The 16198-nt window shown below is 49.2% G+C and overlaps 1 protein-coding gene across 15 annotated transcripts in view; it reads right to left on the minus strand.

The window, feature by feature from the left end:
* The window catches only part of LOC144136295 (CUGBP Elav-like family member 4), a 522488-nt gene that overhangs the window by 24198 nt on the left and 482092 nt on the right, over window positions 1-16198 (minus strand). For 8 of the 15 annotated variants that reach the window (XR_013315586.1, XM_077668525.1, XM_077668531.1 and 5 more), the window contains 6 exons: window positions 13934-14077; window positions 12178-12255; window positions 11160-11301; window positions 5236-5355; window positions 4185-4253; window positions 2564-2635 (listed from right to left, as the gene is read on the minus strand). Coding sequence is in view for 10 of the 15 variants with exons in the window: in XM_077668525.1 (XP_077524651.1) it covers window positions 2564-2635; window positions 4185-4253; window positions 5236-5355; window positions 11160-11301; window positions 12178-12255; window positions 13934-14077 (625 nt within the window). In the remaining 5 variants the exon portion in view is untranslated. The remainder of the gene's footprint in view (window positions 1-2563; window positions 2636-4184; window positions 4254-5235; window positions 5356-11159; window positions 11302-12177; window positions 12256-13933; window positions 14078-16198) is intronic. The other 7 variants (XR_013315588.1, XR_013315589.1, XR_013315587.1 and 4 more) reach the window with 2 other exon arrangements.

Below are 16198 nucleotides of genomic sequence, written 5' to 3' on the forward strand. Positions count from 1 at the left end.
AATGAGGCACTTTGCGTACCAGTGGGGCATCCAACGCAGTCACGTGCCGCGGCTTATTGTTCTAGTGAAGGTGTTAATAAGAAAATTTGCTCAATGCTACAAGTTCAGCCGTAGTTGCATACTGAAGTCGCGACAGTAAATATCAGAGATAATGCGTTTAATATCATGAGACTATAGATTGTAGTACAGAAAGTTTACTGTGCGACTTTATTTTTTGTTTTTCACAAAATAATAAATTTAAAGTCCACTTTCGAAAACAACATACTAGCCGACAGCTACAGATATGCAAGGAAGCAGCGATATGGCTGATTAATGCAACGACTCTCAAGGCGAGAGAGACCAATGTTCGTGAACGGTCAAACTACGCAGCGTATGACAGCCACCTTGCTGCCACACTCAGAGGGCTGGTTGAGAGCTACCCCGCGGTGCGCCCACACACAGCATTGTTGCCAGCATGGCTTCTCCTCTTGCCGTGCGATATTTATTCAGCTGATGCGATTAAACCGACACGCCGTTAGCCCAGGCTGAGTCAACCGGTTTTTCTCTTTCCGCTGCCCGCACACATGATTTATTGCCGAAACAGAGCGCGTGGACTGTTCGTGCTCGTTAATAATTGCTACAGCGCACTAATCATGGGAAGTGCTGCCCCGGGGAATAAACTTCTAGCTCTAAGTTATACAGGCTGAAAACTACGACCAGGTGTTCTATACAAACGTGCGAATACGGCACCTGCATTCGGTCATGTTACTCAACCCCGCAGGACAAGATTGGGAGCGTATACTGACGTTGATTTCGAATACTCAATTAAACATCAAGGAAGCAATTCATTTTTGCTGCTCTCAGGGACTGCTTAAAAAGCAGAAGACGAAACGGCCGGCGTTTTCCCATTTGTAATTGGCAAGAGCGTGACAATCAGTGCAGCAACACGTTATGGGGCAACAATCACCGGCGATGATGGTGTTCAACTTCAAAACTTCTTTTGCGCCTTATATAAATAATACTAGTAATTACAACTATATTAGCTACGTAATGAATCGCAGTTTGTATTTTTAATTGGACGATCACATTATGCAGTCTACGCTGAATAGGTGGCAAACAACACTGTTTGGTAACCTCAGATTATTTTTTTTCGTGAAATTTACTCCATTCAATTCGAGCTCACACATTCTTTCTAAGTAGTACATGCCCTAGACCGCACATGCAAGGTCATACTTTGCAGTAAGGGAGCAATTACTCATTAGCATCCAACCGAGCACAGTAACGCGGCTACAAAGAAAAACTGTAAAGCTCTCGCACAAACTTCGTAACTGAAAAAAAAAAAAACATTCACTCTGTTCCAGGGATTGAACATGAGACCACTGCCTGTCTTGAGTAGTCGCTCTAAGAACTAAGCCAACCAAGACGGCTAGCAGATGGTATACGGCGAGAGTGATGGACTCCACATCCAAATCGACTGCATCCTGGGGATTCTCTTTAAACATCGGTCCTACTTTACGTTTTTTTTGTGTTTCATACCTTTCGCTGAGATTTCTTTCTTCCCTTTTTAAAACCGCTCGCCGCAATGAAGCCGCTCCGTCTTTTAGCTCTAGAGTCGCCGGTTTGCCTTCACTTCCTTATAGTGGAGCCATGTACGTACACGACCGCGCACACTGCGCACAAATGGTGACCGCCTGCGTGTGGCATGGAGATAGAGGCTATGCTTTTGGTTTGTCACTGTACGTGAGTGGGGTACAGTGTGGACGGAATCCACATGGCGACCAACGGAACAATGTCAGGCTGAGCTGCCGGTCTACTGACATGTTACAATAAACAGCGTAGAGACGATACAGGGCCCAGTGTTTCTGTCATCACACCAGCCGCGGGGGCTCAATGGCATTTGGCTGCGGAGTCACCACGGTCGCAGGATTCACGGCGGCTGCATTTAGATACCGGCGATATGCAAAATGTTCCCGTTTGCATTAAGATGTCAGTAGACATTGAAAGGACACTGCGGACAAATTGAAGTTGGTCTAAATGTATCGATAGATTAGTGTGTTCTAATCACAAAAGCACTAATTTCGCGGAATACTCAGCTGCTATAAGCTAGAGAAGAACAAACAATGAAATACAGGTATCACCACCACCGGCCGTTTTCGCAAACTGCAGTGACGTTAGAACAGTAAATTATTTTCACGGATACTTGAGTCTAGTCTACACCTCCATTTACTTACAAATGGTGATTTCGGAGTCCTATTCGGTATTAACATCACGAGCTAGACTTGAGTGGTGGGAAGAAATGCTGCCTTTTAAAAACCAACTTTCACAGCAATATATGCGTCGTTTGTTGCAGATTTTCACAATGAGGAAAAATTACAGCTATCCTCACTGTTCCATAAAATCCTTCCAGATGACTCAAATTAGCTCGGAGCGGTTCCATGCGGCGTTGCACATAACCCACAAGTAGCTTCGAGGCGCTAAACCACAATTTTTTTATCAAGGCTATTGCTCCTGTTTTTCGTCGTTACTGGATGGGTGTAAAACACCGCACGTTCTCAGCCTTTGCGCTCAGGCGAGAGTCACTCACGGATTCCGGCGAAGGGCTGCAGCGCCGGGTAGGCAGCGGGCTGGAGGGCGTCGCCGTTCGGAACTGCCTGGGCTGTGGGCGAGAAAGGGGCATCTCAGGATACGACTGCGTTCACTCGGTGACGCCTTGGACAGAGATACGCCACAGATCAGCACAACGCCTGCAGGTCTCTGCGAAGCAGCGTGCTTCGTTTGCTTCGTAAGCTAAATGAGGTAGCGAATTAGTCGATTAGAACCAGTGGATACTTGCTGCCCTTTGCGCTCATCTTGTTGACTTCTACGGCGCGCCATATAACTGCAGGGGACAATATGTAGTTCATCCATAACCAACAGCATCACAGCGCCGAGTTCTCAGCTTGCATCGCAGTAAATAACTAGGAATGCTGACGCTGAAAGACGACGGCATTGCTGCTCTTTATGGAATCAGGAGTGGCAGCCGAATTGCTCTTCGTGCACATCAGATGGAAATAATGGTTTATGGCTGACTATAGTGCCTCGAATGCGGCGCCGTTGACAGCACTGATTGGCGAGCACGCAGGTCAGTGAAAGTGTTCACCTTAGATGCACCCTCTCGGTGCAGAATAGCCAGTGTGGTACAAGCATAGCATGAAGAAGACGGAGACCCTCGTACCTGTTGTTCTTTTTCACGTGCCAACATCACAGTGTACTGTCCCGTTGGCTGGACTGGCAGACATCATACGCCAATATTTCTGACAACAACATACGACAGTCCTGGCTCGCATGAGCCGTCGTTCATTGGGGGATGTGAAAATATCCGATAACTGCGATCATTGACTAGGCTCTAGCAGTCCAGGAGGGAAGAAACGAAGGCAATGCCTTCGTAGCCATGCCATGCGTCTACCGTTGGTGGTCATGCATTCTTTCATTCGCTCTACTTGCCTCGAATAGTTATTAGCATGGTTACATCTGTCTAAAAGACCCAAACAAAAAGAATGCATGACTTTTGCCAAGAACTTTCTGGTGTCAAGTAGCACAGCTGTTTTTTTAACTTTGATATTTGCTCAGGTCTTTTTCTTCAGTGATTCGATCTCTCTGCAGGCATTTAAAAATGTTTGCAAGTTCTAGAGATGTCGTTAATATGCGGCTCTTACTTTTCGGTCTTCACAACAGCTGTTTTGAAATCCTGCAACTTCAGTTAAGCTGTTGACGGCTTTATGCACTATACCAACTGCTCAAGAGGTGGTCTCAGTTTTAACAATTGTAATTATTCGTGATCACAACCTGATGCCATGATCTGAGAACGCAGCGAAAAAATACTATCGAAAGGCTTTTGAGAAAATAAAAACACCAAGACGCTGCCAAGTATTCCATGTGTGCCACTCTCTTCGAAGACATATCTATTAGTTCCCAAAAAACCATGCTGTGCTGCGGAATCTATAGAGTGGCACCAACTGCCAAGGGTCAGAGAGAGAGAGAGAACAGCACGGAAGAACTGTTCAAGATTAACCTCTGATCTAGTGTTACAGCTGTCGCCAGTACTCAACACACGGGCGCTTAATTGACGAACTGTTCTCAAGAAGCGAACCCCTTCGTCAATTCTAAAACATAAACACATCGCGGCCGTCCTCCGCATCATCAGGACTGGACCCCCAAACACCTACCTTCTGTGTGAAGATGGCTGGGCAATTCTTGTAGTATAACTCGAACGGCGTCGGGAGGCCCGGAATGCACTGCAAACACATGACGAAAGCATGGCTTTTCACTGATCTGACACGCCTTGAGGAGCACAGGAGCTCCTGTAGAGGCGAGACACAAGCATGCGCCCGCCGGCAACGGCAGACACGAGGTTATCGCCGTGCACCCCCCCAACACCCCCCAAACCTTCCGAAAAAAAAAAAGCAGCAGAAATCAAAGAGGGGCAGGCTTCATGTTGAGCATCAGTATTGCTAAGCGTATGAGCAGGTTATGAACATATGAACACCCCTCGGAAGAAAAGGTGTTGAAGGTGAAAGAATGAGGTCGCCCAGAATGACCTCGGCGAAACAAGTTTCTCGAGTTTTTTTTTTTTAAATCCCATCTTTCCGGTATACGAACGAAATGTCGCCGCCAGCTTCCTACGGGCACTTTTGTGGGCTGCAGCAACGCAGAAAGAAAGACAGGACTTCTGTCCAACAGCTGTTGTAACGCGCTGGTGCTTTGTGATCGCTAGTTTTGTTTCTCTCTCACCCGAAAAAGGGCGCTTGAAAAACGAGTCATCGTAGAGGGACATACCTCTCGATTCATTCCCTACACTCTGAACACGCATGCCTATATGGGAGTAAAAAGGGGAGTAAGCTGTCCTCTAGTGCACTCCCTTTTACAAAAAGTAGTGGGACAGTTTGCTTCCTTCTCGCTCCTTTCTGTTTACAGTGTAGTGCAGACCACGAGGAGGGAATGCACACCCTTTGACCACAGCAGAAAGCCCAATGGGTTTCATTTTGAGCCATGTTTTATGTCTCGTAACACTCTGCAAGCATTTCAAAGCTCTTCAAGGTCACAGTAACTGTTCTCTGCTACGAATGCTACAAGAGAAGCAAACTTTTTTACTTCTGACAGAGGATGAAGCTTTTGGAGAGGGTGGACATGCACTGGGGATAGGCTGCAAATTCAGGTGTCCGCACAGAGTGTCTCCACTGCAGTTGCAGAGGCATACTCCGCGTGGTTTGTACTCACATGGATAGTGAGGCATGCCGTTTGTGTAGACTTCACCCGCCTGTCCATTCGCCTGAGCCACTGTGAAACTGGTCACGGTCGGGGAGGGAAGCGCTCCGTTCACTGGGTGCGTTGTGGCGCCTGCATCACGCACGAGAGCCTTCAGTTCCCGCCGCTGGGAGGCGCTCTCAAAAGCTACCCAGAGCGGCCACGTGGGCAACCAAGATCAGCCCAGCCACGCTACCACAGCGAGCAAAAATCTACGACGCAGCACAACGGGTAGCTATGACCAGTACTTCTTGTGCGCCGAAACTGTTAGAGAACTGCCAACATCCGCGCTCTCAGTATTCGCGTCAGTTAAGACTTGCGGAAAACAATGAAAGGTCTCCAGTGTGAACAGCTTCACGAATTCAGCTCCTAAACAATGAGGCGTTCAAGCTTGCTCAGCGCTGAAAAGATTTGAGCGGGACAGATTGGGAATTTTTCAGGGACAGTAAATATGAAGAATTTCACATAGCCCCTGGAACACTAAGAGACATAGCATGGAACAGGTTTAGAAATTAGCCTCAATAACACTAGCCACTGGTTTGGGGCTATGGAATGATGTCGCCGGCTGCAGTTCGGGTGCTTAAGATATTGGATAACAATTGCCACGGCCGCAACATTCTTTTCCCGCACTGCCTTTTTTCTTAAAAAAAAACCACTACCACCACCTATGGAACGAATTCGCACTTTTGTACAGTGCGCCATGACGAAAAATAATTAAAAATGAAGTCCCATAAAACAGACGACTTATTTTTCCCGAGTATGGCGGACTGGGAAAAAGACAACTGTATTTTGAACCCAGTTTTTCGCATATGGAACTTCTCATACTCGCACAGGTCAAGCGTGTCTCGCTGCGCTAGCTCAGGCAACCCACTACGCTTTTTTGTCCCCACACTGCCATCGTCTTGCCTCCCGAACGTGTTTAACAACAAGGTGCTGCTTGCTGTATTTGAGTGTAAATGGCCAAACGTAGATTACCGAGACAGAGCACACTTCCTTGTACACTGCAAAAAGACGTTCTTACAGCCGCCACGTACGTAACGAAAGGGTGACGCTCAGAGTGGAGTCTTAATTCATCGCCCACGCAACGAATACAGCTGAACATATTCCCATGGATGCCGGCATCCGCGAATGCGTTGCGCCACAAGCCAACCACACATCGGCTAGCGCGAAAGAGGGAGCGATCTTTCTCGCCTGACTCTGTTCGCTCCTTTCTACGTCAAAATTAAGCTCATTATGCAGTCCACAACAGCCTCACTAGCCGTCGTGAAGCGTTACCCGCGCGAAGTCGCTTGCGTCGGGCTACTACTGCGGGTTGTCATGATTATAAATTAATGCTTTCTGACAGTGTATGCACGAACCAGATTCGCCTGCGGGAATACAAGAAGGAAATTACTTTGCAAAGAGAGGTGGAAACCGCTACGCGGCAGAGTGGGTGAAGATAAAAGCAGCGCATTTTTAACGGCACATTTTAGTCCGAGAGGGAAGAGAAAAAAAGCTGCGTGGCGGACCGTCGTTCTCTTGCGAAACAGCCGCTCAAAGTGCGCGCTGCAGCGCGCGCGGGCGCGCTTTCGATACGCCTCCGCAATCCGTCACACGCCACGCCGGCGTTCCGACTCAATCGCGAAAAACCGCGCCGGCAGCCGCAGCGCACACACGGCGGCCCGTACACAACTCATTCCGGCTGCTTTTAGCTTCCGTCTCCCGGAAGACGCTTTTCCCACGCAGCTTGCTCTTTCCATGCACCGCGGCCGACAGAGAGGGAACGCGTCGCTCTTCTTGCGCCATGACAAATGAACGCTGCCTGATCCGCACGTGCTGCGATGCAGGGAAGGGGAGAGAGAAAGCTGCGGCCAATCGTGGCCGCCCATCCGAGCGGGAGGAGAACCGCGGTGCGGAGAAGAAATCAGCGACGGTGTGCACCAGCGTCATAGGTAGCAGCAGAGCGCCAACCCCTCCGCTCCTTCCCGCGCCGGCTGCGGGAATCCGCGCGGAATGAGTAACGAGCAGTCGTTCCAGGCTAGACAGACGTCGAGCACTTCGCGCGCCGGCCGACCGCGAGCCCGAAACGTGCGCTCGGCTCTCTCCCTGGCGTGCGCCGCTGCTGCCATCGCTGAGACCACACACACATACGGCAGACACGAAAGGGAATACGGGCAAGCAGAAAGCGATGCTCAGCGCGCACGCATCGGGTTTGTAGCGCGCGCTCTCCGCGGCCGTATAACGGGGCCCGTTTCGAGTGAGGAACATGTGGCGATGTCGTTAACGCCGCGAGCAGCAAGAGCGGAAGAGAAATCGTTCGCGCGCGCGTCCTTCTTTCTCTCAATGCTATCGTGAGGCAACCGGCCGATGCGCATAGAAACAGTTGTTCGTCGAAGTGCAGAGCAAGTCCCGGAGGGAGCTTGATGCAACAGTGAGCGCCTCGAGCGAACGGCGGATGCTGCCGGAGTTGAAAGTGGCACAGAGTAACGCGGGGGCATTGAGATGGCAAGAAAGATGCAACAGAATATAAAAGTGATGTACGAATATGGAGTCCCGTAAAACTTGGTGCTGGGCTAGTTGGTTGAGTAGAGAGCGCAAACGCGGACCAACACAGGAGGAAAAAAAAAGGAAGGCAAGACACACAACAGCGCAACTATCAACTGGGCTTTTTCTCGCTTAAGTACACGTAATTCAGAAAAACACAGCGCATGCAAAACTCCTGACGGCGCCACAGCATCACTTCTTTTCTATTTTCTGTTTGTTAAAAAAAATAGAAGTGAGTTTGAAGCCATCAGGTGTAGGGCGGTGTGCATGTTTTTATAATATATATGTACTTAAGCGTGAAATAAATCAAGCTGATTGCAGCGTTGTTGTGTGCCGTATCGTTTTTTTTTTTTTAGACCTCCTGTGGTCGCATGCTTTTGCGCTATTTTACTTTCAGAGAGTAGGGAGTGAATAAAATGACAAAGAATGTTTACAACCTTCGATTTAGTGCAAAAGCACGGGCTTTTTATTCTTTTGGCAAAGGCTGCTTTTACTGATTTTACACACACATAATGACTAATTCAATATTTTTTTGTCGGACACGCAAGAAACAATTATGCGTCAGAACCACCGGATTAGTTGGTTGGCCTCAAATAAAGCTGGCACATTACCGCGACGGGGGAGTGGCCAAGACACTGGCGGTTAATTGCAGGAAACAGGAAAGTTTTGATGCGAAAAGGAGTAGTAATTGGCTGACAGATTGGAAGACCACTGGATTAGTGCTGCGTAGAAGACGACGATGAGCGGGCAGCGCCGCGGGACGGAGCGCTAGGCACATACTGGGCTCACGCACGCAAGCGATGGTTTCGCTATAGGCCATGAACGTCCGGATAATCGAACTGTTTTGAAGTGCTGGATCAGGCTCGTGACAAGGAGGCAATCGTGGCCACAAAGCAAGGCCTGGCGAAAAAGGTTGTATTCTTGGGTAACGCAGCATTCTTTACGCTTATGACTGAACCGCTGCCCGCAAGCGATACACTCTTCGACGCGCGCCTGAAAGGGGAGTGTCAGCCAATGTGTCGTTCCTTTGTTCCCTCAGAGCAAGGCCCGCCGTGGTCGGCGAGCGCTCGGTAGCGTACGCGATCACGGGGTGGGGTCCGGGCGGCTTTGAACCGTGTCAGCCGCGATTGAGTGGGGAGAACTTACTTATCTCCGAAATCAAACCCCACAAAAGACAACACAATTGGGCGAAAGCCACATGACATTCAGAGTTATGTTCCAGCACATAAAAATATGCCTTTCATACAACTGTTGCCACACTATATGGTGTAACCTGAAGCCAGAATTTTTGATCAAGAGCGCCCCTCATTTAGATGTCTCTGGCAATAACCTGCCGGCAGTGTGAGACATGTACTCCGAACCCTTCGCAGGCACCTGTAGCAAGCTTATTAATTTATGTTTACAAGAAAGCCTGACGAGGATCACCCCGCCTTGCAGCCTTGCTTCAGAGAGCACAAGTTCAGTGTTCCTTGAGCGAATGCTAGAATCGATTCGAGGGCACTGCCTCTTGATGAGTTTTACGCATTGCTTTTGCTCCAATCTAACACGTTATTATGAACTGCATTGGTATGAATCGTCTCTGTATTGAACCACTGTATCGTTAGAAGTTTACCAATACTTGCGCTGTTAAATTGACTGATGCTGACCGGGAAGCCCGGGTATTTTCAGCGACCGCGCCTGCCTGCGTGGACGACGCGTCGCAGCTTGCGACCTATAGGCTCTTTGAGCCATTCAAGTGGACCGCGCTCTAAGCAGGAGTGGGGGACAGAGCTAAGCGCCTTTCAGGACTGGGACCGGGCCCCGGTGGCAGCTGGTGGCGCGGTCTTCTGCAGCCACGGCGCTCGCCTCTAACACTGCGCTGAGGGCTTCGGACCCTTCTCTGAAAGGGCTCCCTGAAACACGATCGCCATCTCGGCAGTTTATTAAACGCTCCAAACATTCCGGCTCTGCAGCCGCCGGAAGACGCAGTGCCGAGAATGCGCTGTCTGATTGTGTCCGACCGCTTGGAGGGCTCACGACAGTTTTGTGCAGCATCGCTGAAAGTTGAGCGCGTGAAGAAATGAGGCCAAAAGCAGCATCGCGGTGCACCAAAGTGCTCTCAAGAAGTCTCATATGAAGCACACCAAACTACTGATACGACCAACAGAGATTGCCAAGCCCCCTGGAGAAGGCAAACCCCAAGATGACCGCTTTCCCTTCAGAAGCGACAATAATGACAATAATTCGCAAAATCTGATGAATATAAAGGGAGACCGCTCGTAGAATCTCCCCCAGCGAAAGTTTTTGTAGGAGAGTTATATCGGCCCAACTATGACCAGTCAGAAAGTGGACCTCACCTTTTGCGAGGCTCTACCTCTCCAGCGCTCAGTCTATATGCTTGGATGAAAGGTACGCGCCTGTTCCAACTGTATATAGACGCTCGCGACGCTCCATCCAGAGTATCTCATCCCCTAATTTCTTTACCTTCTTTCCATCATTTTATTCTTCCAGTTCGATCTTGCATTTTTATCCCTCGCCCATGGAAACCGGTTTCTGCCGGTCTTAGTGTGCTGCCCTACTTGGCAAGCATGTCTTCTCTGTCATTCAGCTCCCACAAGCACATGCCGTATACATTACAAAAGCGGCCACCTGTCGGCGCTAATGTACGAGCAGCAGTGACGTGTAAGGAGAAAGGAGGAGTGTGACGGCTGCAGACAAGCGCGGCAAATGACAAGCAATTTTCGGGGAAACGCTGTAGGTCATTTGCGGGGCGATAATCAGCATCATTTGGCTGCGATGATGATCACGTGTTGTGACGGTTTGGAGGCCTTATGGGGCATGCCTGAAGAAAGTGTTTCACGTGCTCTTTGCGTCTTTGAGCGGTGTGGACTGCAACGGGAGAAAATGGTGCAGAAGGCCTGGCTTTATGTTTCGATTAAATATATTTTATTACTGCATTCATTGCTTTTACGCGAGGTGAAAACACTGCACCGCGGCGTAGCTCAGATATAATTTTTCAGAAGCATGTGCTTAGACTTCGATAGTGGACGAAAAGTATTTTGGTTCTTACATGAGAAACACCCCCAAAACTTACCTGCGAAAGTGTCAGCAGTAATTTCTCACGGGTGCAGAAAGGAAAAGATGGTCCGCTGATCACCACATCATATCATGACATATTACAGATTATGACGACAACCCAGCACCATCGATCACAATAGCAAGGTATAGGCAAGCAAACAGACAAATAAATAACTTCTCGTGGACAAACGCGTCGTTAATGAGCGTCACACCAGCTTCCTTACATACATTCGTTCCGTCCTAGTGTGCGACGTCAAGAGATCAATACGTCGACTACCCCCCACAGCAGCTCCGCGGTCTGGGATCAGGAGACTCACCGGATGTCGGCGTGAGCGCGGGGCTGGCCAGTCCGTTGGGCATGGCGCCGATGGTGGGGATCTGGGCGGCGGCTAAGGCCGCCATGGGGTTCATGTACCCGCCTTGGGCGGCAGCCATCAGCGCCGCCTGCTGCTGCATGAGCTGGCACCACCCAGTGCCGCACCCATTAGTTCGGGCCCCACCCCAAATACACACAACGCATCACTAAACAGTTTCGCGGGGAACTATAGGGAGTGGACCGTTCCAATGCACTCTCTCAAAAAGTGAAATGAAGAAGAGTACCTGGCACTAGATGCGCGTGACATGACGAAATTGGGCACCGGAGCTGGCAGCATAGCTACGTCTCGTTTCATGAAGCCTAAGCGCGTATCTTCGACATCCCAGGGGCCTTCACTTTCACAGAAGACTTAAATCACCCGCACATACATACTCTTAAGAAAGCACTACGGCCACCAACCACCGACGACATTCTGCTGGTTTCACCCAAAGCATTGCCCTGAACTTCATTATTTAGCTTAGTTGTTGAGGAATGTGCTAAATGCTCAAGTGCAGTCGTTACGTTGTAAACGATGAGAACTTGCGTGTTCTTAGCGAAAATCTATGGGACGAAAATGTTTTCGCCAATCGCGACTTTTCGGCATCACGGCCCATTTCCATTCACAGCAGCCGTTCTGTTCCCCTGTAGCCGCAGCTGTCTGCTCGATGCATACTACGGAGCCGGCATCACGCAGCGTGTAAGCCAGCTTTGCAGCTAATTATACATATCTACCCACGAGCCGTAATAAAAGTCGAAAATGATATTAGAACGCACATGGGCAAATGTGGTTGCGTGTTGACGACGCCTTAAGTAAGCTTTTGGCAGTGGGCTATTGGTCTAATGAGAACATTCTTGAAAACACTTCCTCTTTCTCAGCCCAATGGACGCACAGTTCTGCCATTCTTTGCGCGCCCCGAGACACCTCACGTGCATGCCTCCCGGGGGCGCGAGCGGGAGAAGACACAACGATCCGTGCATACCGTTGCCGTGTGGTAGAGTGCCCGTCCCACGTGCGGCAGGTACTGCGCCTGCTCCCCGGTGGTCGCCGGCAGCTGTTCCTGCGATGATACGTCGCCACGGCGAGTCATGGCCAGCACGCGCACCGACCCCAGTCAAGACATTCGAATGTTCCTCTCGCGACGACGTGCACGGCTTTGTGGATTAAAATATTAGGCAGGATATCAGCTACACTTCTGTAACGCGTTTTTGGTGATCGGGTTGGTTCGGTTCGGCACGGTAGCATTATGAAGCCTAAAGCACGAAACGAGATGCGCAGAGAAGAAAATGAAACGCCGACTGACAAGAATGAAATCATGAAATATGACTGACCACTCACTAACTGCACGGTTATTGCTCAACGCTGAGTACTGCCTCAAAGCCTTTCTTCCGGGTGCGTCTCGTTGCACATCCTAGAGTGTTACTTTTCCACGAAGGTAAATCATACGTTCTAGCATTAAACAAAACCTAAAGCTCTTATACCTTAAGCGCGTTGCAGATAAGAAAAATGTCTTGTCGCATATTGGAATGAATGCGGCCCTGCGCTTATTGTCTCTATTACGTTTTCTTCTGCTTATTATTGTTCTTTGGAAAATTTGTTGCGAGTTTTCTTTCTATTCATTGGTGTCTTTCTATTCAATGCTTGGCGCTGGGTCTCAATACCTCAACGACTGACGGCAGCCAAACTGTCTATCTAGTTCGTCTTCTAATTTCTTTTGTATAGAAGAAATTAATCGTGCAAGAACAAACTTAAATTGAGTCACTTAGCGGATGCCAAGCAACAGCGACATGCTGGTGCGGTGGGCTTCACCGCAATGCAGCTGCGCAGAAATAGAAATAGATGCCTTCTAGCCGAAAAACAGCGCGCTTACACGGGACACGAGAAAGGAGACACGCACACACACAGCGCTGACTTACAACTGCAGGTTTTATTGCATTGCTCACAATAAATACTCGAAAGGAGATCATGTACCAACTGTCCCGGCAACTGTCCTTAATGCCTTCTAGGCATTGCACACAGCCAAGCTGGGATCGCCACGATAAGCGAAAAACTTCTTAATCGGACTAAAGCCGACAGTACTTGTGCGACTCATTATTTAAGTCAAGCTCCCGCACAGCCAGGCAAGGCAGTAGCTGGAGAACAGGTATCAATGATAACCGGGAACTCTTAAGTTGCCATATTTGGAATTGCCATCTTGCGCGTACCATAACGACTGCACTACGAAAATGCAACTACAAAAATTGAATCCCAGCCGCGGCAGTATTTATTTTATTTATGATTTTTCCTAGGCCAGCCTCAAGGTCAAGCTTCACACAAACCGGTGAGCCGTTTTGACATCGTGAAGTAATGCATTCGCACTAAAAGAATGGCACTCACACGAAATAAGCCTAACAGCGAAAGGAATGTAAGCGAGTTCAGTAACCGAGTTCATGAGTGCAGAATAAAGGCAAAAGGCAGGCCTCTAGGCGCAAAACATTTACCCGCAACGCAGCACATGCATGAATATCCATGGCACACTCCAAAGGTATAGACTGACTTCGTATCTGAACCCTCATCAGAAAGGTGTTCCCGCTACCGGGCATCCAGGGGAGGAGCGGAGATACCTCCAGTGACCCAACTTGGGTGTCTTACAGTCTACGACTGCTCTGTCCAGCACGTTCCTGACGCACTGGGGAAAGAGTACAGTGACGGAATATATTCGCGGCTGCGTCTGGGGTCGCATGTCTCGGGTGACGTACCTGCGCGTAGGCCCCGTACGCGCCGAACTGGTTGAAGATGAAGGGGTTGAGGAGGCCCATGTTGCCCGCCATCTGCTGCATCCGTCGCAGCTGCCGCTCCTTCTCGGTGTCGGCGAATTTCACCACTAGACTAGACGACGCCCCCTGCGATGACGATGAAAACAAGAGCGAGGCGAGACCGGTGCTCACTTTGGTGGAAATTAATCCGCAGCGGCACTCACTCTCCTCGACATTTCTGCGCACTAAGCAATCCCATTCAGTCGTGCTGGTACCAGCAACTCCAACGAAGCTTTTTACGAATAAAAAATTTTCCACACTGCCCCCCCCCCCCCCCCCCCCTTCCGTCGTTGCAAGTAAAGCTTGCTGCATCAAGCTCTGCTTCATTGCACGCACCTCACAACACACTTTTTCTGGCATGTATATCATAACGAACCCTTTACCATTTCCTTGTCTGCTAAATATCTTAACGAGGGCCTCGGTAATGACAATCTTGCTGCTGTAGGTAGCATAAGAGGGTTCTCGTACAGCTTCTGCCCTCACCGTTCGATCACGTTCCTACGTGGTATTCGCGGTAATACAAGACGTACAATGTCCGCCGCTATGGGCGAGGGTGGTGCTGGTGAACACTCTCAAGGTTTGGTTACACGCCACACAAAGACCCCCGAAAGCAGAAGATTGAACAGCCGTCGCCATAGCTCAGTTGATAGAGCACTGGACACGAAATGTGGAGGTAGTGGGTTCGTATTCCACCGGCGACATGTGGTTGTTTATTCTTCTGCTTTCTAATCAATTACTTTTAAGCTATTAAATAAGTACACTATTAATCTCCCATTGATTAACACAAGAAATGAAAAGAAAAAAAAGAAACATCCCCTATGCTTCTCTGTTTCGGTGGCTGTTGACTTCCTTCATGTTTTTCTGGGAAAGTAACATGAAGCAAATAAGGTCAGCAGCATGTACTGGTTCCCTTTCATGCAATTTTATTCTATCTTTATCAGCCGCCAGGCAGGTTGGCCAATACAGGTTATGGCAGGTTCGTGGCGGCGCTGAATCAAATGGCGACAAAACAGATCGGAATAAAACTGGAACAGAACCATTAAATTAGTACCGCCCTCGACTATCTAATTTGCAAACTAAGGAGCCAATAACGCTGCATTCCATTTGACACCTTATAAATCAACTGAGCAGCGCAGATAAAGCGATACAGTCAGTCTCGCGTAAGTTCTGAAAAGACCGCCAGTAGAGTCGGCCAGCCACATCTGAAGCTTAAGCGAATGACGAACATGACGTGTCAGGCCTACCGGACATAGCGTGGTCCCGGAAGGCCTGTACGTTAGACAGTTTTATCAGCCATCGCCAAGTCAAAGAGAAGGTGGTATCCTTCCTCGGTGCACATTTTAAGCAGACCAGGTTCGCAGATATCGCAAAACTTATTTGCGCACGATCGCGTCCATCGTTCAGCAATTATTCGGACCTTAGAGCAAGCGCGTTCCGCAATACCAAGCTTGTTTGCCGAAAAACAAAATATCTCTGTAGCCAGGTTCAAATGATTGCGGCCAGCATCCTAAACTTTTTTTTTTTTCGCCAGTGCTAAGGGAGAACACCCCAAATGGACGACCATACGCTAGTGCCAGGTCGGTGCCCGTTGCACGGAGCGTTCCTTTGAAATCGCATTCAGGCGTACCCGTCAGCCCCTGATTACCTTTCAACTAAGTCGCGTATGTAAACGCAACAAAAGAGTCAACACATTGCCGACGTCCTCCTGTTGCATAATTGATCTAACGTAGCCGCTTTCGTCCCCTTGACGCCATTAAAAGTGCCGATCTCTGTTTTATTTGGTACCTTCAGTGCTCAGTGGAAAGCTCACGCAACGATAACAGAAAAAGAGCTTAGACTGCTTAGAACGGCCCCATCGTAGAGGCTACAGCGCTATAAACAGAAGGAATCCTATTAGAAAGTACATATATCAGCTACAAGTACAATAGAACGACAAACAGAACAAAAGCAGTGGCACAAAAGCAGCGGCACCGCTTTTGTACTCGAGGCAGAACAAAGGCAGTGTTGTGCAATGCGTCTGGCTCTGCAAACAGCGCACTCTTAATTAGATGCCGGATGGAGTCAAATTAGAGGTGCGTGGGAGGAGATTTCGCAAGAGTTTAACGGTGGGCGCGGCTATACTCTCAGCAAGCGGCAAGCGAAACACCACCGAAGGGTCGCATGCAATAGAACGAGTCCGGGCGGTGCGGCTGAACTAAGGCTACGACA

The sequence above is a fragment of the Amblyomma americanum genome, chromosome 6 (assembly GCF_052857255.1).
Source record: "Amblyomma americanum isolate KBUSLIRL-KWMA chromosome 6, ASM5285725v1, whole genome shotgun sequence".
Classification (NCBI taxonomy): domain Eukaryota; kingdom Metazoa; phylum Arthropoda; class Arachnida; order Ixodida; family Ixodidae; genus Amblyomma; species Amblyomma americanum.